This window comes from Thecamonas trahens, assembly GCF_000142905.1.
Source record: "Thecamonas trahens ATCC 50062 unplaced genomic scaffold supercont1.49, whole genome shotgun sequence".
Classification (NCBI taxonomy): Eukaryota; order Apusomonadida; family Apusomonadidae; genus Thecamonas; species Thecamonas trahens.
Window position 1 is genome coordinate 213,846 of NW_013657631.1, and position 21,897 is coordinate 235,742.

Below are 21,897 nucleotides of genomic sequence, written 5' to 3' on the forward strand. Positions count from 1 at the left end.
CTTCCCCCCCCCCGCCTCACAAGCCACACCAGACTGCCAACCAACGGGCACATACTTGACTATTATACCAAGAGCTTGGTCATGCTTTCGTCGTCGTCACTCTCTGACGACTCGTATGGCTCTCGGAAGACCGGCGAGCTGCGCAGCGCAGCACGTGGACGGGCGCCTGCGGCGGCGCCTTCGGACGGCCGAGGGGATGGTGGCGGGGGGGATGGCGATGACGAGGTGCAGCGGCCTGCGGCGTACAGCCCTGGGCCCAAGGGGGGCAGTACAGGTGTGCGGATGTGCGTGCTTGGAGTGTCGGGGCTGGTGGTGGTGCTGGGCATGGTGCTGGTGGCCCTGGCCTCTGTCCGCAAGCACGGCTCATCGCCGTATCCCAGCTATCCTCATCAAGAGGTAGCTGCGGCGGAGCGGTTGCCGCGGGTGGCTGAGCCCATTGACTACTCGCTCTTTATTCGGGTCGGCCTGCCGTCTCCGTTTCCGTACTTTTCCGGGAGCGTGGTCATCGACACGGTGATCAAGTCGCCGACGTCGATGCTCTTCCTCCACGCCGGCGAGAACCTGGTGGTGGGCAAGGCCGAGTGGCGACCGGAGGGCATGGCTGCAGGGCTTCCCGGGTGGGAGCTTGGCATCGAGACGGATGCGCAGATGACCGAGGTCATGCTGGATCTTGGCGGGCGGCTGCTGACACGTGGTGCGCGTGGTAAGCTTGTGGTGACCTTTTCGGCGGCGCTGCGCGACTCGCCGCTCCGCGGGCTGTATCTGGCAGAGGTGGACGAGGGCGAGTACATGGCGGTGACGCAGTTTGAGCCGACGGATGCGCGGCGAATGTTCCCGTGCTTTGACGAGCCTGAGTACAAGGCGATTTTTAGCATTGCCGTCTCGCACCACTCGAGCCTCACGGCGCTGTCGAACGCGCCGGCGAGCACGGTCTCGCCAGACACGTCGGACGAGGTTGCCGACAGTAACTACGTGGTTACGCGGTTTGAGCGGACGCCACGGATGTCATCGTATCTTGTGGCGATCGCGGTGGGCGAGCTGGCGTCGCTCTCGGGAGTGACGTCGACCGGAGTGGAGGTTAAGGCGTACGCGCCTCCGGCGCTGGTGGACCAAGCGCAGTTTGCGCTCGATGTGGCGGTCGACGTGCTTGCGTACTACGAGCAGTTCTTTGGCCAGGCCTACCCTCTGCGCAAGCTCGACCTGCTTGCGGTTCCGTCGTTTGCGGCGGGCGCGATGGAGAACTGGGGTCTGGTGACGTACAGATACTCTGCGATGCTGGTGACGCCCGAGGCGTCTGCGGCGGCGCACTACCGAGTGGCGCTTGTGGTGGCGCACGAGCTCGCGCACCAGTGGTTCGGCAACCTTGTGACCATGGAGTGGTTCAACGACCTGTGGCTCAACGAGGGCTTCGCCTCGTACGTGCAGTATGTGGGGATGAACGCGGCGTTCCCGGCATGGAAGGTATGGGACGTCTTTCCGCGCGACGAGACGCTCGGCGCCATGCTCGAGGACGCGTCGCCACACACGCACCCTCTAGCGGTGCCGGCATCGATGTCTGTCAACGAAATCAACTCGCTCTTTGACTCTGTCTCGTACGGCAAGGGTGCGTCGGTCATCCGGCTCCTTGTCGATTACTTTCAGCGGTCACCGGAGATCTCCAACACCGCGTTTTCGGACGGGCTTAACGCATACCTCTCCAAGCATGCGTACGGGTCAGCGACGACGCGGGACCTGTGGGAGTCGATGTCCGAGGCGTCGACGCTTGACATTGTGCAGCTGATGGATGCGTGGACGCATGCGCCGGGCTTTCCGGTCGTCAACATCGACGCTTCGGCGTGCGCGACCGCGACCGGGACAAGCTGCAACGTCTTGGTCCAGCAAGAGCGGTTCCTCTCGACACGGGCGGTCAACTCTGCCCAGCAAATTGCAGTGGCAGCCGCATCGACTGACACGGTGTGGACCATTCCGATGGCGCTGCAGGCCGGATCTGCGGCGGATGGTGCTGAGAGCTTTGCCGTTCTCCGCCAGGCCGGGCCCGAGGAGGTGTACGTGACGCTGCCGGCGAGCGGGGCGACGCCAGTTGTGGTCGGCAATCTCGGGCGTGGCGGCTACTACATTGTCAACTACACAGCGACCGGGTGGGAGGCACTGACGGCGATGCTTGAGGCCGACAGCAGCGCGCTGTCTGTGCTCGACAAGGCCGGGGCGGTGCACGACGCCTTTACGCTCGCGCGCGATGTCCAGCTCCACCCATTTATTCCGCTCAACCTTGTGCGGCGGGCGTTTAGAGGCGCGGACAGCTCGTTCCCGCTGTGGGACGTTGTGCTCACGATGCTGCACCTGACGAACGCGCGGGTGGAGTCTGCGGGCGAGGCGACGCTTCGTGGGTTTGTGACAGATGTGCTCAACGCGACGATGTACGAAGTGGTGGCACCACTCTCGCGGAACGGAGTCATCTCGTACCTGGCGAGCGACAACCCGCACGGGGTAGCTGCAGACGGGCGTGACAGCGAAGAGCTGCGTGCGCTGGTCTTGCGGGTGGCGCTTGACGCCGGACACCACGACGCAGTGGCGGCGGCCAACATAGGTTACGCGGCGTTCCTCGCGAACGAGACTGGTAACGCGCTCGATCCAGCGCTCCGTGGGGCGGTGTTCCACCATGTGGTGGCGACTGGCGGAACGGCCGAGTACGATGCGATGCGGACGCGGTACTACGGGCGAGCGACCCAGCGGAGAAGCGCGATGCGCTGTACGCGCTGGCGGCGGCGTCGAGTCCGGTGGACCTCGACCGGACGCTGGCAGACATGGTGGACGCGAGCAAGATCCCGTCGCAGGAGTTCCCGCGGATGATGGTGTACGTGTCGCGCAACACGCCGGCTGGCGGGCGGATGAAGGCGTATGAGTTTTTCAAGGCCCACTTTACCGACATCATCATGGCGCGGTACGGCGACGGCGGGTTCGGCCTCGACACAATTATCGAGGGAGTTGTGGGCGGCTTTGACACGGACTCGGTTCTCGGCGACGTCCGCGACTTTTTCACCGATAACCCCGTGATCCACGCGCAGGGCTCGGTCGACCGGGCCATCGACTCGATTCTAGTCAACAACGTGTGGCGGCGGGCGCACGCACCGCTGGTCATCGAGTGGCTGCGGGAGCATCGGTACATGATGTAGCAGAGGTAAAGGAACAGGTGCGCCGTCATCGCTTGGAGTAGAGGACCGAGGTGGCGGAGCGGAGGCCGATGGAGCCGCGGCGGGCTGGCGACGAGCCGGCAAAGCCGCCGCGGACCGCCAGCCGGGTCTCGATGACGCGGTCAAAGAACGAGGCAAAGGCCTCGCCGTCGAGCGAGTCGGGATCGATGGCGCAGGTGGCGACACTCGACGAGTTGAGGAGCGAGAAGAAGCGCTCAAAGCCGGCAGCCGAGGTCAGGCCCGATGACGAGCTGCCGGAGCTCGAGCGCTTGCGCGAAGCAGCGCCGGCCTTTGCCGCGTCGACAGCATCAGTCTTGTTGGCGACCAGCAGCAGCGGGCACGAGGCGATGGGCGAGCCCGAGTACAGCTCCATGTCAAAGGGCGGGACGATGACGCGCCCGTTGTTGTCGATGTTGAGTCCTGCAGCCTCATCATCGGCAGCAGCAGCGGCAGATGACGCGCCAGCAGAGTCATCGTCAGGCTCATGACCAATGTCAGCGCGATGAGCGGCAAAGGCAATCTCTGAGAGCCAATTGAAGAGGTTGGCAAAGGAGTTGGCGTTTGCCAGATCGTGGACGAGCATGACGCCGTCTGCGTTGGCGTAGAAGACAGATCGAGCGTCTGCGTACTTTGCGGCGCCGCCGACATCGATCAGTTCGATAAAGTACTGCTTGCCCGAGGTGGAGTGGGTATGGCCCACCACCTCGACGTTGGCTCCGATGGTCCAGCTCGGTCGGCTCTCGCCGGCGCCCGTCAGGCTCGCCACCAGCGACGTCTTGCCCACCCCAGAGTCGCCCACCACCAGGATGCGGACAGAGTCCAGTGCGTGCACAGATGCCGTCCCATGCCCCGTGCCACGTCCCCGGAACATGGTGTGCGCAAGAGTGTGTGGGAGGGGGGATATGGGGAGGGGTGGGTGTGGGCAGGGCTGGGTTGGGGCTGGTTGTCTGGGAGGCGATGGCGATGGCGATGGCTGGGGGTATGGATTGGGTGGAGTGATCGGTGTGATGTGGTGTGGTGTGGTGCAGAGTGATCGGTGTGATGTGGTGTGGTGTGGTGCAGAGTGATCGGTGTGATGTGGTGTGGTGTGGTGCAGAGTGATCGGTGTGATGTGATGTGGTGTGGTGCAGAGTGATCGGTGTGATGTGGTGTGGTGTGGCGCAGAGTGATCGGTGTGATGTGGTGTGGTGTGGTGCAGAGTGATCGGTGTGATGTGATGTGGTGTGGTGCAGAGTGATCGGTGTGATGTGGTGTGGTGTGGTGCAGAGTGATCGGTGTGATGTGGTGTGGTGTGGTGGAGAGTGATCGCTTTGATTAGGGTCCATCCCCGCAGAGTACGGTCTGATCTGATGTTCGGCAAGCCATACCTGTGGCCTCTGTTAGTGCGCCGGTGCGGTCCGCACGAAGCCACGACAGGCGCACGAGGGATAGGGGCACGACGGACACGACACGGAAGAAGCCACCTCTCCCCTTCTCTTCTCCCACCGTCTTGCATGTCGACGTCGACACATGGCGGGCACGATGGCGGCAAGGGCGTGGAGCGGGTGCTGGACGGGGCAGTCGGGCGCGAGGATGAGCCATTGCTGCCAGCGGCGGCGGCGGCAGCGACGGGATCGGTGGCGGGATCGGCGACGGGGACGGCGGGACAAGTGGCGGAGATGTCGACATTGGCACAAGCGGCTTTCTCGACCTATTGGTTAGCGTTCTTCATCCTGGCCATGCTCATCATCCCGGTCCTCCTCCCATCCAAGGTCGCGTCGCTCGTTGCGCCGAGTCGCAAGGGCTCAGCCCTGGGCGCGACGGCGGCCATCGGCAACGCCTTTCTGGTTGTCCTCAATCCGGTCTTTGGCGCAGCATCAGACGCGGCGTGTGCACGCAAGCCGTTCATCGGTGGCGGCGGCCTCCTTCTTGCTGCAGCAGTGATGACGCTGTACCTTGCAGACACGTACCTGCTCTTCACAACCGCCTTCTCGGTCACCTGCATCGCACTTGCGGTCTCGATTCCGGCCTACAACGCAGCAGTGCCCGAAATCGCGCCGCCACACCAGGCGGGTCAGCTTGGCGCCTGGCTGTCGGCGGCGTCGACCGTCGGCGGCCTCGCCGGCTCACTCGCTGTCCTCTTTGCCGCCAACAAGTTTTCCGACTTTCTGATGTGCGCCACCTCGGCTGGGCTTGTCGGCCTCTCTGCGCTTGTGGCCATCTCGTCGTTCTCAGAGTCCCCAGGCGCGCGGCGGGCCGCCAAAGCCCAGCGGAAGAGCATGGCGTTCTCGCTGCAGACAGACGACCGCGGCGGGAGTGGCGTCGAGCCGCGATCGCGATGGCGGTGCGCGGCACTGACCGCCGCGTTCCCGTCGCTCAGCTACAGGCCTTACACCATGTTCCTGACAGTGACCTTTCTACAGAACGCGGGGCAAACGCTCGTCACGCTCTACGCGCTCTACTTTTTCCACGACGTGCTTGGCGATGACAATCTGGTGCTCTGGCCAGGCGGCCCGCGGCTGCACTCGGCCGCGGCGGCGACGGGCGCGTTGCAGGTGGCGACGCAATTTGGCGGCGTCATTGCCTCGGGCGTGTCGTGGAAGTGGTCACAGAGCCCCAATCATCGGACACAGGCCATGTTCTGGCTGACACTCACTATTGCAGGGCCACTTGTCTTTGTCTTTGCCCGCTCGCTCGGGCTCATTGTCGGCTTTGCGCTCATCTACGGCGCCGGCATCGGCGGCTTCATGGCACTCTCGTATCCGCTGATGGTCAACATCCTGCGGGCGGCACAGGCTGTGCGCGGTACGACCGGATCGGTAGAGGCCGGCGGAACCGAGTGGTCGCTGTGGATTGTCTCGGTCCTCGCGCCCAAGGCTGTCCTTCCGCGTGGTGCGGCGCAGCGCTGGACGCGCTGCAGGAGACCGGCAAGCGACACGGCGACAGCAATCTCGGATACCAGGTGCTCTACGGGTTTGGCGCGTTGCTGATGGCGGCCGGCGCGGTGCTCGCTCTGCGGCTGACGCATGCCGCGGATTTGCCTGCAGACGACGCGGGGAAGGAGGATGCATAGGCGAGTGTCGGTTGAAAGTTTACGGTTGCAGCAGGCGAGGCGAGCTTACTCGGTCTTCTTCTTGCCGCGCGGGATCATGGCCACCAGGGCATCGACCTGGGCCTTGGCCTTGGCGAGGACCGGGTCAATCTGGATGTGGAACTTGGCGTAGATGATGGGGATGGTGAAGAGGAGGAAGAAGGCGGTGAAGACGGCGGTGTTGAAGCCGATCCACGAAAAGACGTCCGAGGCGACAAAAGCGGCGCCGGCGGCCTGGGCAGTGACGACCATGTCCTGGACGTAGAAGATGTCCTTGACCGAAACGAGGGCGTCGTTGAGGGCGTCAACGACCGAGTCAACAGCGGTGTGGATGGTGTCGCGCGGGAAGGAGAAGTTGGCCAGCGGCCAGTTGGCCCGCGACGGATCGAGCGGGGCGCCCGAGAGGAACTTGACCTGGACGAGCTTGGCGCCGGTAAAGGCGAGGGCAGCCAAGAGCAGATACGTCGCCACCTGGGCCGCCAGCCCCAGGACTGTGTACTCGAGCACCTCGAGGAGCAGGTACACCGCCAGGCCCGAGGCAAAGACAATGCCCGAGTTGATCGGGTTGGTCCACAGGAAGATCTCCGGCATCTTGCGCACCGTCCGCCGGGCAGCAGCAGCCGGAGCGGAAGCAGCCGGAGCAGCAGCAGCCGGAGCGGGAGCAGCCGGAGCCGGAGCGGGAGCAGCCGGAGCGGGAGCGGGGCAGCCGGTGCCTCAGTGGGCATAGTGGGTGTGGTCTCTGCTGGTGTCGCCTCCATGATCTGTTGCTCACATTGGCAGGCACACACAGCGGAATAAGATTCAAGAGGAGGTCATGGGCATGGGCATGATCATCATGGGGTTGGGGGGGGGGGGAGTGAGTGAGTGTGTGTGAGGAGGGAGGGGGGGGTCAGGGTGACCAAAGAAATGAATGGCGCGCCACTTTTGGTGGCTGACTTGAAAAAGGTCGCAAAGCGGGGGGTGGGGGGGTGTCGGGGGGCGAGGGGAGAGGTATAGGCAAGGTAGCAGAGTGGGGATTTGAGGATGAGGGAGTATAGGAATGAGGACAGTGTGCGGTGTAGTGGGAATGTATGTGACATGCGGTGTGGATTGGGTACAGGGTGGAAAGAGTCGCCCCGGCGGCCACCGCCACAAAGAAGCGGTCGCCCATCCTCCGCTGGCAGCACGTTCCCCTGTGTTCCATGCCGGTCATGGCACGCGCGGGGAAGGGCGACAACAACAGCAGGAAAGGATTGCGGAGGGGGAAGAGGGAACCACCACCATGATCACCACCACCACCACCACCACCACCACCACCACCACCATCTCTGCTACCCTTCCCACCACCACCCCTTGACCACCACCACCCCCGCCACAAAGACGGCAGTCCCAGACTTGCCCAGACGATCGCGTCGAACATACATTGATAAAGAGAAGTAAATGGACGGTCGGTCGGTCGGCGGTCGGGCGGTGGGGCGGTTGGTCGGGCGGACGGGCGGTCGGCGGGCAGGCGGTTGCCTGACTGCCCCGACGACCATGACAATGACCACACCCACCTCTCTCTCTCTCTCTGTCCTTCCTCATCATCCTCACCACACTGTGTGTAGCATGGAGTATGTGCCTGCCCCGAGCTACACAGCATCACTCTCTGTGAGTGCCGAACTCCCGTTGCATCTCCAGGACGAGGACGAGGCCGAGGCCGAGGCTGCCAACCACTCTGCGTACGTGACGGGGTGAGGGGAGGGGGATGGGCGTGGCGGGTGGAGATAGTACTAACGATGTGTAAGTGCGCGTGCGCGTATGCGTGTGCGTGTGATGGTGATCATCATGGCTGTGGGCTCTGTCTCTCTCACGTTCGCAGCGAGTTTGCCGGCCTCCTGCAAGCCCTTGTGGCAGCAACGGTGCCGCCGCTCCCAGCGCCATCAGCGCTGGCCGATGCCACCTCGATAGGAAGCAAGGTGCTGGTAGTCGGCATGATGGTTGCGGCGCCGGTTCCGCCATCGCTGCGCTCGGCAGCATCGTCAGTTCGAATCAGTGGCTCGGTCGTCCATCGAGCCAAGGGCGAGGTCTGCGCCTGGCGACCGATGTCGGCCATGGCCGCCAAGGCTACCGGCGCCCGCATGCACCCTGCCGCCTACGAGGTCGACATCCGCTTTGAGGATGAGCTGCTCCCCGTCGCCACCTTTGCGTACACCGAGATCGACAAGATCGCCATCTCGGCAGGCTCCATGGTCTCGCCCGAGGACCGGCTGCTCCAGCTCCTGGCGCTCTTTGACGACGAGAGCGTTCTCACCAAGGCCTTGCCCAAGATCGAGACGGCCGAGAGCTGCCAGGGCGAGTGGGCGCTCAAGCGGTCGTGGACGCTCACGCCGCTGCACGCTGCTGCTATGCTGGGCATGCCGAGGCTCATCGCCGCGCTTGTCGACGGCGGCGCCCGGCTCGATGCCAAGGCTTCGCTCACCCTCGAGCATACCCGCTCACAGGACGTGACCGTTGTCGAGGGCTTCCGCTACATTTTTGACGGACTGAGTCCGGTGCATCTACTTGCGCTTGCCGGTGCCTCCGACTCACTGGTGGCTCTCTGCGAGGCATCGCCCGACGCGCTCGCTGTCGGCGCCTCGCACCCGGCCAGTGTATCGGTCCTCCGCTACGCGGGCACCGCATCGGCGCTGGTGTTTGAGAACGTGACAGCGCTCACGGTTGCTGCGGCGTCGCGCACCCCGCAGCTCCTTGCTGCGCTTGTGGGCGTGGTCCCGCCGATGTCGCTCCCGCAGGTGCAAGTCACGCTGCAATCGTCGCGATCACAGGGCGACGAGCGCGACACAACGACGCTCGGCCCCGTCGACGTCGTTATGGGCCTCCTGCCATTCCTTCCAGACCCGTGCTGCACCCGCGACGCCTCGCCCATCTCGGGTGCAGAGTCTGCAAACAACGAGGCGAGCAACATTGCGGCGTGTGTGGAGATCCTGGTCGCCGCAGGTGCCGGGCCATCGCTCCCGCTCCGTGACTGGACCAGCATCACGTCCGATGCCAGCGCACCTGAGCTCGCAAGCTCAGCCGGCCACGCCGATGCGGTTGCAGAGTACGCAACAGCGATTCTCGAGAGACACCTCCGCCGCGCTGCAGCGCTTGCTGCCGCCTACCCCGGCGGGTATGCGCCGCTCGGTGTCATGACCTCGCGCACTGCGTCTGCCGTCCACGTCCTCGCCAAACGCGGTGACGGGAGTGCGGCGACCCAACTCCTTTCTTCAGCCGCCGAGTGGCTGGCGTCGGCGGCCATGGCCGGCGCCGTTGCCGCTAAGTACCACACGATCATCGAGCAGCTCGCCATCCGCGAGTTTGCACCGCGCGGCGCGTTTGAGCGCTTGCCGTCGACCTTTGCCGTCGACCTCCTCGCCACGCTCATCGGCCGGGACTGGCTCGACATGTTTATCCTCGCGCGCCCGCGCAAGAGCCTCTCGTTCTCGATCGAGCCGCCATCGATGCCGTTGCGGCTCTCGGCGCGCCAGCCCGACCCGAGCGAGCCCGAGCTCGACCTCGAATGGCAAGCGCCCGACGACGTTGGAGGCGCGCCGCTCACCGGCTACATCGTCGAAATGGCCTGGGACTGGGAGTATCGCAAGGGCCTCCGCATTGTCGACGAGCTCACGCCGGAAGCTACCTCGCTCCACCTCGCTGAGCCGTCGTTCGAGCCGGGCGCCCAGCTCTTCTTCCGCGTCTCGGCCATCAACGCCGCCGGCGCCTCGGTCGCCAACAAGACCCGGATTCGGCTCAAACTCCCGCTCGACACCGAGGAGAGCAGCGACGTTTAAAACAAAAAGGGCTAAAGGTCGATGAGGTTGCCGACGGTAACCTCGTTGGCCTCGTCGGCGGCAAAGTACTCGTCAAGCTCGGCCTGGGCCACAACCTTGACGGCGTCGCGGCCGAGGTGGTCGGTGAAGAACTGGGCCATGGCGTCAGCAGCTGCAGTGTTGGTGGTCACCGCCAGGTGGGCAAAGTCCTCGTCAAAGAGCGGGAGGACAAAGGTGTTGAGCGCGGCGCGCATGTCTTCGAGAGTGACGGCAGACACAGCCTTGAGCAGCGCAGCCGTGTGGTCGTGCGCCACCGACCGGAGCTGGAGGTTGACAAACGACTGGTCTGCGGCGGCAGTGATAGTAGGCTCGCGGTCGACAATAGTGAAGAGAGTGGCCGAGACGGCGGCGTCGCGGCCAACAGGCTCGATGGTCCGGCTGCCATCGGCGTACTCGGCAACTATCTTGGCAGCGACCCGGTACGCCTCCTCGGGCTGTGCGGCGCGGTAGAGGACAAAGGCGAGCAGGCCAGACGCCACATCAGGCCTGATGGCGTACGAGTACGAGAGGCCGAGCCCGCGGAGCTCGCGCCAAAAGTCGCCCTCCATCCTCGTCAGGTACTGCAGCGCCACCAGCAGCGCCGGGAGCTGTGGGTCCGACTCGGACGCCACGCCGCGGCAGGTCCTCACCAGGAACGTTGACTCGCACGAGGCAAGCGGGAGGACGACAGTGGCCGGGCTCGGGCCGCCCGCCCCGGCCTCCGGCAGCGTGATACGGGCAGGTGGTGCGGCGGCCGGGCTCGGGCTCGCGTCCGCGCCAGTCCACACGCTAGCGGCAAAGGGCTGGAGCAGCGGCAGGTCGTGGAGTGCGCCGCGAACGTGGAGCGTTATGTCGGTCGCACGGGTGAGAGCGGCACGGAGTGAGGCAAACGCGGCCAAGTGGCCAGCTGCCGCCGATGAGGTCTCGTCGGCGAGCGCGTCGGCAAGCTCGCGGAGGAAAGAGTCTTGGCGGACGAGGTTGGCCGCGTTGGCGTTGTGGTGGAGGTGATCAAACGAGAGCCAGGCAGCGCCGCTGCGGGCCATGGTCATACCGTCGCGGCGGGTGTCCGATGCCTCGGCCGCCAGGCGCATCGCTGCCACCCGCAGCCGCTGCGCCGTGTCAGCCGGGTAGAACAGCAGGTCGCGGAGGAGCTCAACCACTGTGGCGTACTTGTCGGCGGCAGCCTCGAGCGAGACAACCAGGTAGTTGGCATATGCTCCCGGGCCAAAGGAGGATCCACCGGTCCCGAGCGACGTCGAGGCCTTGACGGTGTTGGCGGCCACAAACGCGACCATCTCCTCGTGGGAGAGCTTGGCATCGCCGGCAGCGGTGGTCGTCGGCGCCTCAAAGAAGAGCTCGACAAGGAGCGGGAGATACTGCCGCAGCTGCGGCGGGAGGTGCGAGGTGTCGATGTAGGCAGCGACGCCGATAAAGGCCGACGGGATGTCATCAAACTGGATCCGGGCCTGCGCCAGCTCAAGCGACATGGCCGAGAGCCGGGCGTAGTTGGTCAGCTCCGAGTCGAGGCCGCGGAGGGCGGCAAACGGCGCGCCGGGTGCGGCAAACGGGTCGTACAAGCACGTGTCAACCGGAATGAGCGAGACCGACTCGATGCGCGGTCGCGGAATCGAGTTGAGAACCTCCTCCGGGACCGGGATCTCGTTGATGGCCTTGGCCTCGGCCAGGGCCGCAGCCTTGGCGGCAAGACCGTCAGCTCCGAGCGCCTCTTTCTGGGCCTCGAGGCGGGCGGCCTCGTCAGCCCGGAGCTTGGCGCCGTACTCGGCTGACGGCTCGGCCACGACAGTGACTCGGTGGGCGTCAGCGAGGTACTTGCGGAGTAGCTCAATAAAGTAGGCCGGCTCGCGGGAAGCCAGCGCCGCGAACCTGGCTGCGGCATCAAGAGCCGGCGCAAAGAGCGAGCCGTCGAGAGGGCCCCAGACAAAGTCGGCGATGGCCGAGTGGGCGACCGTGGCGTGTGGCCGCGACTCGAGCGCCTCGATGCACTTGAGTCGCCGCCGCTCGACAAGGATCGCCAACCGCTCGGCGTCCCACGGCTCGGCAAGCGCGGCGGTGAGCGCGGCGGCAAACGCGTCCTCGATGAGCGGCAGCTTGGCCTTGGGCACCGACTCAAAGTGGATGACGCAGCCCTCGACGTCAAACGACTCGGACCAGTGCGAGATGGAGCCGGCGAGCGGGTCCTCGCGCTCGACAAACGCCACCTGCAGTGGCGCAATCGGCGTCTCGACCAAGTAGTCGAGTGCGACCGCCAGTGCGGTCCGCTCGTCGAGCTCGGTGTAGCCCGGCCCGCGGAAGCCGACAACGACCTCGCCGACGGTCTCGTCGGCGTCCGGGAAGAAGACGGTGGTCGAGACCGAGGCAGAAATAGGCGGCGCCGGCGTGGCCCATGGCCGCGGGCGCGGGACGTACCCGTCGGGCCGGCGGGCAACAATTTTGTCCTCGACGTCGGCGAGTGCGGCAAAGACGTCGGCGACGTCGATGGAGCCGGCCACAATGAGGCAGAGGTTCTCGGCGACGTAGTTCTCCGAGTGGTAGTTGCGGATGTCGGTGGGAGTGACCTTTCGAAGCTCTGAGAGCGCGCCACCGGTGTTGGCCTCGTAGCCCGAGCCCGGGAAGAGGCCATGGAGCAGGGCAAAGTAGGCCTTCTCCGATGAGGTGTGCTCGCGGGCCTGCATCTCGCAGTAGACCACACCAGCGTCCTCGCCCTCACCGTTGATGTGGTGGACCTCTGTGAGGACACCAGCATCGGTCAGAGTGGGGAAGAGGATGTGATCCACAAAGATGGGCATGAGGGTGAGGAAGCCATCCGAGCCAGCTGTAGTCACGGTGTAGGCGGTGTGATCGGTAGCGGTCCATGCGTTTGTGCCTCTCGCCAGACACAGATCAGCCAGCTGATCAAGAACACCCTTGTACGAATACGCCTCGGTGTCCGAACCCAGAAAAACACCATGTTCCAGAATGTGCGGCAGTCCCATATCATCGTGTGACTCGGTGGCCAAGGTGAAGTAGCCCTCCACCACAGGGCCCACCACATCGACATGGACCACACGAAGGCCAGTCTTGCTCGAGTACCACCGAGTGGCAGACACAGACGACGGCAGAACCGCTGTGCTCTCCTCCTTCCAATGTCCTGATGTGCTCATCTTGTTGTAACTCGTCGTTGACAAAGCAAGTCGAGTCTACCGAGTCTTCCCCACGCCGACGTTACCTGCTCCCTGGCCCGACCAGGTGGGGCCACCTGATGGACGGGGACGGGGACGGGGCCGACCGCAGGATGGGAGGCATGGCCATCGGAACAGCGCAGTGATCAAGTCGTGGTTAACGCTCTCGGCTTTGACTCGCGGTGGAGCTATCGCTCATCTTACAGCCGCTTTAGAGTGTGGGCTGGAGTATGTGGGCTGAGTGCGGATGTTGGCTACGTCAGTGTGTCGTCACGGGTGGGTGATGGGGACTGTTTCGGGCTGCGCAGTGGACTTGACACAATGGGGGGGGGGAGGGAGATCTTGATTGAGATCGTACTCAAGATTCTGGCTGATATCTCTGTCGATTCTGGCTGCGAGTCTGCTGCCATGGTCTGGCGAGTGTTGGGCGGGTTGGGCGGACGGGTTGGGCGGGTGTTGGGCAGGCGATCGGGTGGCGGCGATCGGGTGGCGGCGATCGGGTGGGACTGGCTGCGGCACGCCACCCGACCGGCTGGGCCACTAGTCGGTTGGAGGAATCTCCAGCTTCTACAGACTCTCCTCAACGACACACTTGTCCCACCGCCACCCAACTCGATACAAGGCAAGCACATGACATTTGCAAGCATCGTGCCGGTTCTGGTGGTCGTGGTATGGGTGGTGGTCGTGCTTGAGCTTGGTGCGGCGGACGGTGCGGTTACCCCGACCGAGTCGCTCAATGGCATCACTCGGCGGATTGAGCTGGTTGCCGACGCGGCCGATGGCCCGATGTTTTCCACCAAGATACTGGTCTCGTCGACAAACACCCATGTCGATGTTCGTGCTGCTATGGAGGCGCCGCGTCCGCTGAGTGAGGTTGTCACCTTTGGCATGATTGCAGCCTGGGATGAACCGCTGGTTGTGAGCGTCAACTCGTCGAAAACGGCCGGCGGCGACGAGGCACGGTGGTTCACCATCAGCTCCCCGACTGGCGACGAGCGCGATCTGATGACTGATGTCCGTGAGATCAGTGGCTCGGCTTCAACGCCGCAAAACACTTCACTGGGGATGAGGATCAGCGACGGGCTGCCGAGCTCCGGCAACCGCTGGCTCTACCTGGTCATCTTTGCCGAGTACGAGGCGGCGAGGTTGGCGAGCGCGCGCGACACGGTCATGACCTTTGTGCCGGTCATTTCCGACAAGACTGGAACCATTGCAGCATCGGTCGGCGCTGTGGCCTTTGTCCTCATGTCTGCGCTCCTGTGGCACTGGCAGAAGAAGTACCGCTGGTGCTCGCGCATGTGCTCGCCGCGGCAGGTCAAAGACCGTCGCGGCCAGCGAGCAGCTGCAGTCGAGCAGCAAGAGGACGCATACTCTTCCGAGTATGCGTACGAGTACGAGTCTGACGACGGATACGCCGATGTCAGCACCGGCGGCGATGAGGAAACCTCCGTCCTTGCCACGTCGTCGGCGTATGAGTACGCGTACGAGTCGTCGTCGTCTCAGCTGACGCTTGTCGAGGTCAGCGATGGCGACGCCGAGGCTGGCGGCGGCGCAGACGCCGGCAGCAGCAAGAGCAAGCGAAAAAAGTCGGGCATCAAGAAGATGGCGGTGCGGGGAGCGACTAATCCGTCGACCCAGCAGCGCGGGTGCGGGCGGCCGGATCGGCGACAGGAACGTCAGTGGGGCGGCGGGCGCGCAAACGGGTGGCAGTCCCGGTCTCGCGAAAGCGGCGCAAGCGACATGTGCCGACCAAGGAGGAGCGCGCGGCGGTGGCGGCGGCCAAGCGTGCCGAGCTCCGCAAGAACACCGGAGTCGTGGCGTACGTATTCCTCGCTCTCTTCCGCGTTCTCTTCCTTGTCTTTGACGCTATCAAGCTCCTCATCAATCTGCAGCTCATCCGATCGTCAGTGGCGCTGTACGTGGCGGATCTGCCCGAGCTGCAAGTGTACGAGGACTTTCTGCCGTTTGGCTCGTTCACTGGGGCGCTGTTCTCGGTCAACAGCCTCCTCAACTTTTTCAACTCGTTCACCGAAGAGGTGCTGGTGTGGAACTGCGGCGGGACGCTGCTCCTGAGCTTCCCGTGGATCCTTGCGGCGTTTATGGCGCTGTTCGGAGTCGTCCTGCAGCGCGACCTGCTTCTCTGGGTCTCGATCCGGATTCTCGGCTACCGGCCATGCACCGGGCGGATCGGGACGATGATGTTCCACGGCGTCTCAGCACTGTTGCAAGCCATTCTCTTCTACATGCTGCAGGTGGTCATTTTGATGCTCCCGCAGGTGCTTGTGGGCATGTGGTCGATTTCACGGACATGCTCGGCGGTGGACAAGCAGATGGCGGACATTATGTTTTACGCCAACATCGGCATCATGGTCATCTGCTTTTTCATCATCCTGGTCACCTTTTCCGGGCGGCCGGAGAACGTCGGCAAGTGGGGCATTTTTACGCCTGTGGTTGTTGTGATTGGAGCCGTCAAGCGGCTGCTTATGCTCTCGTTTGGCATCTGGACGCCGTCGCTCATCTCGTCGTACTCTGTCCTCGAGCGGGCGCTCGAGTTTGACGACGATCCTGATGACGACGACCAGAAGCACGAAAACGTACTGGTCGTCCTCGGCAAGTCGCGGTCGCTGATCTGGATGATGCTACCTGTCACCATTGTGCTCGCCAAGCTCGCCGAGACGATCAACAACCCACCGCTGGTTGTCCGGCACCCGTCGGTGGAGATGACAACCGGCACTGCGTTCCGTGCAGTCATTCTCTGCTTCCATCTCGTCACGTTTGGCCTCCTCGTCGCGGTTGTCCTCCTTGGCGGCCTGGTTCTCTTCCAGATCATGCTCGGCTCGCTCATCCCGCTCCACATCTTCCTCCTTGGCCTCGACTACTACGGAGTCACGGCCGATTAGACGTCGCCAGACTCTTGTTGAAGGTTTAGGCCGAGAGGCAGCTCACGCTGGAGCTGTCGCTGCTATCACTGCTCGCGCTGGAGCTGACGCTGGCGCTGGAGCTGACGCTGGCGCTGGAGCTGTCGCTGGAGTTGGCACTGGAGCTGGAGCTAGAGCTAGAGCTGGAGCTGGAGCTGGAGCTGGAGCTGCCTCCTGACGTGGTGCACTCGGCCGAGGACCACGATGAGAGGTCGGAGAACTCGGAGAACTCGGCGTGGTCCAGCTCACCGAGCCACTTGAGGACTTGCTTGGAGGCAACGACAAAGATGTCGAGGATGTCAACACTCTTGGCCTTGTTAGAGGCGGTGACAAAGGTAAATGCCTTGCGGATGGCACGGGCGTAGGGCTTGGAGCCAAGGAGAACAGCTCTGCGGCGCGATCGACGGAGAGCTTGCCGTCCATCTCCTGATCAGCCTCGAACAGATGAACGATGGCAAAAGCTTGCTTGACCTCGTGCAACTCGTGCTCTGCAGCTACCACCATACTCGCATACAACTGTGCCATCCGGTCGGTCTGCTCCTTTGTCAGCTTGCGCACGCCCTTGATACGTGCGGAAAAAGCCTTGTGCTCCCGGACCAGTTCGGCCATGCTTGGATCCTCGGCTGCAGCCTTGCGGAAGGCCTCGGCCACCTCGCGCTTGTTCCGCTCGTACATGGCCGTAAACTCGCGCTGAATGGCGGCATCGTTTGTCCCCTCCTCCTCCTCCTCCTCCTCCTCCTGCTGCTGCTCCTCGACCAGCTCCACCCAGTGAGCGGCAGTATGGCGACTACGGAGCGAGTTCGACCTCGCCGCAGAGGCTACACCTTCCCTACGCAAAGTGGAGGCGAGGCAAAGCGAGCGAGAGTCTTTCCGAGGCATGTCGAACTCGCCATTAGCAGCGGCGAGGGCAACATGATCAGGCCTGGCGGCAGCGGCAGCAGTGCCGGCGAGCGTGGTGAGGGACGACCGACGGATGGCAAACGGCGAGGATAGGCGGGAGTCGGGCGAGGGAGACTCGACTTGTACGAGGTGGCGCGGGGCATAGTGACAAGCGACAGAGCCTGGTGTTGGACGCAGTGGTACAAGTGGTAGTTGAGTTGCTTCTGTCCTTGTTGGCTGGCTCTCCCTCGTCGCCGCTCTCGTGCTAGCCCGTCACCCGCCTTGCCTTTCCGCTCGCCTCGCCTCGCTCGTCTCGCTCGCCTTGCCTTTCCGCTCGCCTCGCCTCGCTCGCCTCGCTCGCCTTGCCTTTCCGCTCGCCTCGCTCGCCTCGCTCGTCGTTGCTCGATCTGCCGCGTGCTGCTGATTTGCGGGCAGATTACAAAGGGAAGGGCGAGATTAGCGAGGGCGATCAAGCTGGGACAACGTCGACGTGTGTGACGTGTGTGACGTGCGTGGTCGGCAGGCTGCATCTGAGTCTACTGTCGGCGGGGGGAGTTTTGAGGCCGAGTGGAGGAGCGCCTTGTGCGAGTTCCTGGTATTGCCACAGGCGGACGGCATGATCCGACGACGCGGGCCGCCGCGACGGATGGTGGTCGGATGCGGGTGTGTGGGCTTGATATCTTTGATCATTCTGGCAATGAGCTACCCGCAGCTCGCGCATGTGCTTAGAGTACCTGCATCTGTGGTACATCCGATGGCGGCCCTCTCTGCGCTGGTCCATGGCTCGTGCGAGGCTCTGGCGCGGGTGCAGAGCGTGGAAGAGCTGGGAGCGAGCGCTGTTGTGCCATCACTGGTGCTGGAGGGCGGTTTCGGGCGGACGCTGGTGGTGGCCGAGTCCATGCCGGATGACGAGTCGATGGGCTCGGACGCGCGGCTACTGGCGTTGATTGCGTCGCTGGGGGCGATGGCGCGTGGGGCGCCGCCTGCGGCAACACACGTTCTTGTCCGGGTCCTCACCGCAGACTCACCGTACACGTCTGCGGCTGTGGCGGCGCTTGGGGTCTCGCAGTCGATTGCGTCGCGTCGCGGCGGGCTGTCGTCGATTGACCGGCTGGCACTTCCGTTCAAGACGGACGCGGCGGCGGCGCCGATGAGCCGGAGCGAGCGGGCGCGGGCGCTGGATGATCTGGCGCTGGAACGGCAAGCCGCAGCACGAGGCCCGCTGGACATGGCCATCATTCCGCTGTGGTTCTGGAACCTTTGCTCGCTGCCTGAGGAGTTTATACCACAGCTCCGGGCGTCGACACCGGGGACGGCGATTGTGGTGATGACTGATGACGTGCATGCGCGGCGGAGAGCGATGCTTGCGGTTGCGCGCGAAGCCGAGGGCGACGCGCTGGCGGCGGTGCGGGCGCAGGTGGGCTTGCCGGCGCAGGCGACGCTCGACGACGAGATCTGGCAGCGGGAGCTTGCAATATATGCGGCAGCCGACGCGGTGGCGGCAGTGACCAAGGCGGATGCAGCGCTGTTGGATGAGCTGCTTGCGTCGAGCGGGGTCACGACGCCGGTACATGTGCTCCCGTTCACGGCATGGAGATGCCCCGAGGATGAGCCGCAGGCACCGCGCGGAGCGCGATCGGGCCTGCTGTTTGTGGGCGGCTCAGCCAACGACGGCAACGTGGCTGCGCTCGAATGGCTGGTTGACGCGGTGGTGCCGTACCTTGCAGCGCGGCGCGACGCGGTGCTCTCTGTGGTGGGCGCGATCGACAGCGAGACGATGTCGCGGCTTCTGGAGCGGGTGCCTGTGGGACGGGTGGTGTTCCTCGGCCCGCTACCCGGATGGCATCTAGAGCAAGTACTTGCGCGGGTGGCGGTTTTTGTCTCGCCAGTGGTGACGAGCTCGGGCATTTCGACCAAGAACGTGATGGCGATGCAGCGCGGGGTGCCGCTGGTGACGACGCCGTGGGGCGCGGCGGGCTTGGGTCCGGACCCGCCGGTGCTTGTGGCAGAGACGGCGTCGATGTTTGTGGGTGCGATCCTGGACCTGCTCTCGGACGAGGCGCTGTGGAGCGGGCTGTCTCTGGCGTCTGTGGAGCACGTGCGGTCTGCGCTCGGGCCGGACAAGGCGTTTGATGCGCTTGTGGAGCTGATGATGAGCATTCGCATCAACCGCGAGCGGCACATCCCGAGCGACTTGCCTGCCACGTCGGTCTGCGACTCGGAAGGCGTAGTCTTTGCGCGATGACGTGTCGCCCGGGTGCAGGTGGCGTCAAAAAGGCGGGTGGTGTGGGCGGGCGGGCGGGCGGGTATCGGTCGCAGAACCTGTGTTCCAGCGCCACAGTCATGGCCGAGTTTGTGACGTGGATTTGGGAGTCTGTGAGCTCTGCGCTTGTATTCCTGGGGCTCTCGAGGTCGCGCGAGCGCAAGGTTGTGTTTGTGGGACTAGACGCGGCGGGGAAGACGAGCTTGATGGAAGTGCTGACGACGGGGAGGCTCTCGACGCACCAGCCGACGATCCAGCCGTCGAGCCACGAGGTGACACTGGGCGCGCTGACGTTGCGCGCGGTCGATGTTGGTGGGCACAAGCAAGCGCGGCGGGTGTGGGGCGAGTACTTTTTCGGCGTCGACGGCGTGGTGTTCCTTGTCGATGCCGCGGACGCAAGCCGGTTTGAAGAGGCGAGTACCGAGCTGCTCGGCGTGCTCGACAACGAGCACCTGGCCGACGCGCCGGTGGTTGTCCTTGCGAACAAGGTCGACGAGGCGTGGGCGGCTGGGCCGGAAGACATGGCAGTCGCGCTTGGGATCTCGGCGATGCTCACCGGAGCTGATGACGAGCAGCTCGGCGACAGCGTCCGTCCGCTGCACATCTTCCCATGCTCGCTCAAGCTCCGCCAGGGCTACGGGGCGGGCCTCAACTGGCTGGCAGCGCACATGAGCAAGTAAACGACTACGAGGGACGGGCGTTGTCATTCCGATCGCGGTTGTGGTTGCGGTTGCGGTTGCGGTTACGGCCCTTGCCTCTTCCTTTGCCGCGGCCGCGGCCGTGGCCGCGTTGGCCGTCGGCGGGCGAGTCGGCGGGGGCAGGGTCAGGCGTGGGATCGGTGTTGTTGCGGTTGCGGTTGCGGTTGCGAGGGCGGTTACGGTTGCGGCCCTTGCCTTTGCCGCGGCCGCGACCGCGTTGGCTATCGACGGGCAAGTCGGTGGAGACTTTGGCGGATGTGGGGCTGGGCGCGGGCTCGGTGTTGTCGCGGTTGCGATTACGGTTGCTGTTGCGGTTGCGGTCATTGGAGCGGCGACCGCGGCCACGGCCGCGCGAGGCGGGCGCCGGCTCGACGCGGGCGCGGAAGGACGGCATGCGCATGTCAGAGGGCCGGCCGCCACGGTCGCGGACTTTGGAGGCGATGACAATGTGCTTGACACGGGCCGGGGTGCGGGCAGCATAGCGTGCGTCCGAGGTCTTGCGGTTGATGGCCAGGTCGACCTGGGCGGCAGTGACGTCCGTCCAGGAAAAGCTAGTGTGGCGGCGGAGGCGGGACTGGGCAAGGGCGGCGTAGGCGGTGACAAGCGGGCGCTGGGCGAGGACCGGGTGGCGGGCAAAGGTCTTGAGGGTGACGCCGAGGCGGGTGAGGAGAACCGATCGTCGGACAGAGTAGTCTGCAGCCATGCGAGCATTGATGGCGTCAAAAAGACGTGTTTGCGATTCCGAGAGTGGGGGCATGGTGTCGCCATGCATGCCCTCCCACAGCCGCTTGCGCGCAGCCTGGTGACCGGGGGAGGAGGTCGTGCCGACGTAGACGCTGTCGAGGATAGAGAGCAGGCCAGCATCCGGCGGGCCTGGCGCGAGCTTGCCCACGGCGACCGCCAGCGAATCGGCCGGATCAAACCGGGCATGGATAGCGCGGGCGACGCAGCCGACAGGGATCATGCCGGCAGCATCGACAGTGTTGACAGCGCTGAGATCAGCCGTCTCGATCTCTACCAGAACGGCATGAACCAGCTCCGCCAGCGTAGCATCATCATGAAGATCGAGAGCAGCAAGCAGGTCGAGTACGTCGAGAGCCGACTCGCAGTGCTCCGGCAGTCGTGGAAGGGGTGACGGCGAGGAGAGTGCGGACCATCTTAGGCGGAGCGAGTCGAGGAGCGGCGAGAGAGCAGCGCGGGCAGCAGGAGCCGAGGGGGATACAGAAGAAGCAGGAGAGAGTGTCCACAGAGTAGCGTCTGCTGGAGGGAGGGGAGAGGGGAGAGTCGATGGGTGGGTGGTGTGCCAGCGGGTGTGGAGGGCGGAGGGCGTCCACGGAGGAGTCCAGGTGCGGGCTTCCATTCGGAGCCGAGAGAGGTGCTGTCCGTCGCTCGGAAGAAAACTGTCCGAGGTTGGGATGGATGGTCGCGTGGCTTTGATACGAGGTGTGATGGGTGGCCCTCTGCTTCTCTGTCTGGCTCTAGTCGGCATGAGTGACTATATTCTTGTGCGCATGGGTCCACACAACGTTTTCTTCTTCTGGCTCTGCATCTCATCCATGTAGAGGGTATCGGTGACAAAGACGTCGCAGAAAAAGTAGATCGGCCCGATCAGTTAGTATTTTCTCCCCACCTCGGCATCATCACAACCTCGGTTTGCATCGATAGAGCAACTCCAGGTACGGACCAGCCCACCTGCTCTGCGCGTTCTATTTATTCACCAACCAGCACATACACGCCAAACTCATCCCGCGGCTGTAGTACAAGACCCCTGCGAAGCAGTCTCTGCACCCAGTTCACACCATTAAATTTTTCCTCTCTCTCCTCGAAAAGTGTAACACGGACAGTACACACTCCAGCACCCCCCTCCGCCCCCCCCCCCCCCCCCCCCGA

General features: G+C 64.3%; 10 protein-coding genes across 10 annotated transcripts; 5 read left to right on the forward strand and 5 right to left on the reverse strand.

Annotated features, from left to right (window-relative positions):
* Nucleotides 1-81: 81 nt before the first annotated feature.
* Nucleotides 82-3,173, forward strand: AMSG_08917 (aminopeptidase; the record flags this gene model as incomplete). Its single annotated transcript, XM_013898996.1, has 2 exons — nucleotides 82-2,687; nucleotides 2,723-3,173. The coding sequence occupies 2 exons, from the start codon at nucleotides 82-84 to the stop codon at nucleotides 3,171-3,173; spliced, it is 3,057 nt and encodes a 1,018-aa protein (XP_013754450.1).
* Nucleotides 3,174-3,198: 25 nt separating this feature from the next.
* On the reverse strand, nucleotides 3,199-4,062 carry AMSG_08918 (uncharacterized protein; the record flags this gene model as incomplete). Its single annotated transcript, XM_013898997.1, has 1 exon — nucleotides 3,199-4,062. The coding sequence occupies one exon, from the start codon at nucleotides 4,060-4,062 to the stop codon at nucleotides 3,199-3,201; it is 864 nt and encodes a 287-aa protein (XP_013754451.1).
* A 604-nt stretch (nucleotides 4,063-4,666) lies between these two features.
* On the forward strand, nucleotides 4,667-6,243 carry AMSG_08919 (uncharacterized protein; the record flags this gene model as incomplete). Its single annotated transcript, XM_013898998.1, has 2 exons — nucleotides 4,667-6,049; nucleotides 6,091-6,243. The coding sequence occupies exons 1-2, from the start codon at nucleotides 4,685-4,687 to the stop codon at nucleotides 6,241-6,243; spliced, it is 1,518 nt and encodes a 505-aa protein (XP_013754452.1). The 5' UTR covers nucleotides 4,667-4,684.
* A 45-nt stretch (nucleotides 6,244-6,288) lies between these two features.
* Nucleotides 6,289-7,411, reverse strand: AMSG_08920 (uncharacterized protein; the record flags this gene model as incomplete). The annotated part of the gene is made up of 2 exons (XM_013898999.1): nucleotides 6,289-6,974; nucleotides 7,339-7,411. The coding sequence occupies 2 exons, from the start codon at nucleotides 7,409-7,411 to the stop codon at nucleotides 6,289-6,291; spliced, it is 759 nt and encodes a 252-aa protein (XP_013754453.1).
* A 437-nt stretch (nucleotides 7,412-7,848) lies between these two features.
* On the forward strand, nucleotides 7,849-10,067 carry AMSG_08921 (uncharacterized protein; the record flags this gene model as incomplete). Its single annotated transcript, XM_013899000.1, has 2 exons — nucleotides 7,849-7,961; nucleotides 8,102-10,067. The coding sequence occupies 2 exons, from the start codon at nucleotides 7,849-7,851 to the stop codon at nucleotides 10,050-10,052; spliced, it is 2,064 nt and encodes a 687-aa protein (XP_013754454.1). The 3' UTR covers nucleotides 10,053-10,067.
* On the reverse strand, nucleotides 10,064-13,231 carry AMSG_08922 (uncharacterized protein; the record flags this gene model as incomplete). The annotated part of the gene is made up of 1 exon (XM_013899001.1): nucleotides 10,064-13,231. The coding sequence occupies one exon, from the start codon at nucleotides 13,229-13,231 to the stop codon at nucleotides 10,064-10,066; it is 3,168 nt and encodes a 1,055-aa protein (XP_013754455.1).
* A 648-nt stretch (nucleotides 13,232-13,879) lies between these two features.
* On the forward strand, nucleotides 13,880-16,149 carry AMSG_08923 (uncharacterized protein; the record flags this gene model as incomplete). The annotated part of the gene is made up of 2 exons (XM_013899002.1): nucleotides 13,880-14,924; nucleotides 14,960-16,149. 2 exons carry the CDS (start codon nucleotides 13,880-13,882, stop codon nucleotides 16,147-16,149), a joined length of 2,235 nt encoding a protein of 744 aa, XP_013754456.1.
* A 155-nt stretch (nucleotides 16,150-16,304) lies between these two features.
* On the reverse strand, nucleotides 16,305-16,842 carry AMSG_08924 (uncharacterized protein; the record flags this gene model as incomplete). Its single annotated transcript, XM_013899003.1, has 3 exons — nucleotides 16,305-16,338; nucleotides 16,368-16,534; nucleotides 16,573-16,842. The coding sequence occupies 3 exons, from the start codon at nucleotides 16,840-16,842 to the stop codon at nucleotides 16,305-16,307; spliced, it is 471 nt and encodes a 156-aa protein (XP_013754457.1).
* Nucleotides 16,843-17,743: 901 nt separating this feature from the next.
* AMSG_12216 (uncharacterized protein) lies at nucleotides 17,744-20,006 on the forward strand (the record flags this gene model as incomplete). The annotated part of the gene is made up of 2 exons (XM_013899038.1): nucleotides 17,744-19,273; nucleotides 19,366-20,006. The coding sequence occupies 2 exons, from the start codon at nucleotides 17,744-17,746 to the stop codon at nucleotides 19,987-19,989; spliced, it is 2,154 nt and encodes a 717-aa protein (XP_013754492.1). The 3' UTR covers nucleotides 19,990-20,006.
* A 177-nt stretch (nucleotides 20,007-20,183) lies between these two features.
* Nucleotides 20,184-21,164, reverse strand: AMSG_08927 (uncharacterized protein; the record flags this gene model as incomplete). The annotated part of the gene is made up of 3 exons (XM_013899004.1): nucleotides 20,184-20,228; nucleotides 20,255-21,109; nucleotides 21,144-21,164. 3 exons carry the CDS (start codon nucleotides 21,162-21,164, stop codon nucleotides 20,184-20,186), a joined length of 921 nt encoding a protein of 306 aa, XP_013754458.1.
* Between the last annotated feature and the right edge of the window lie 733 nt (nucleotides 21,165-21,897).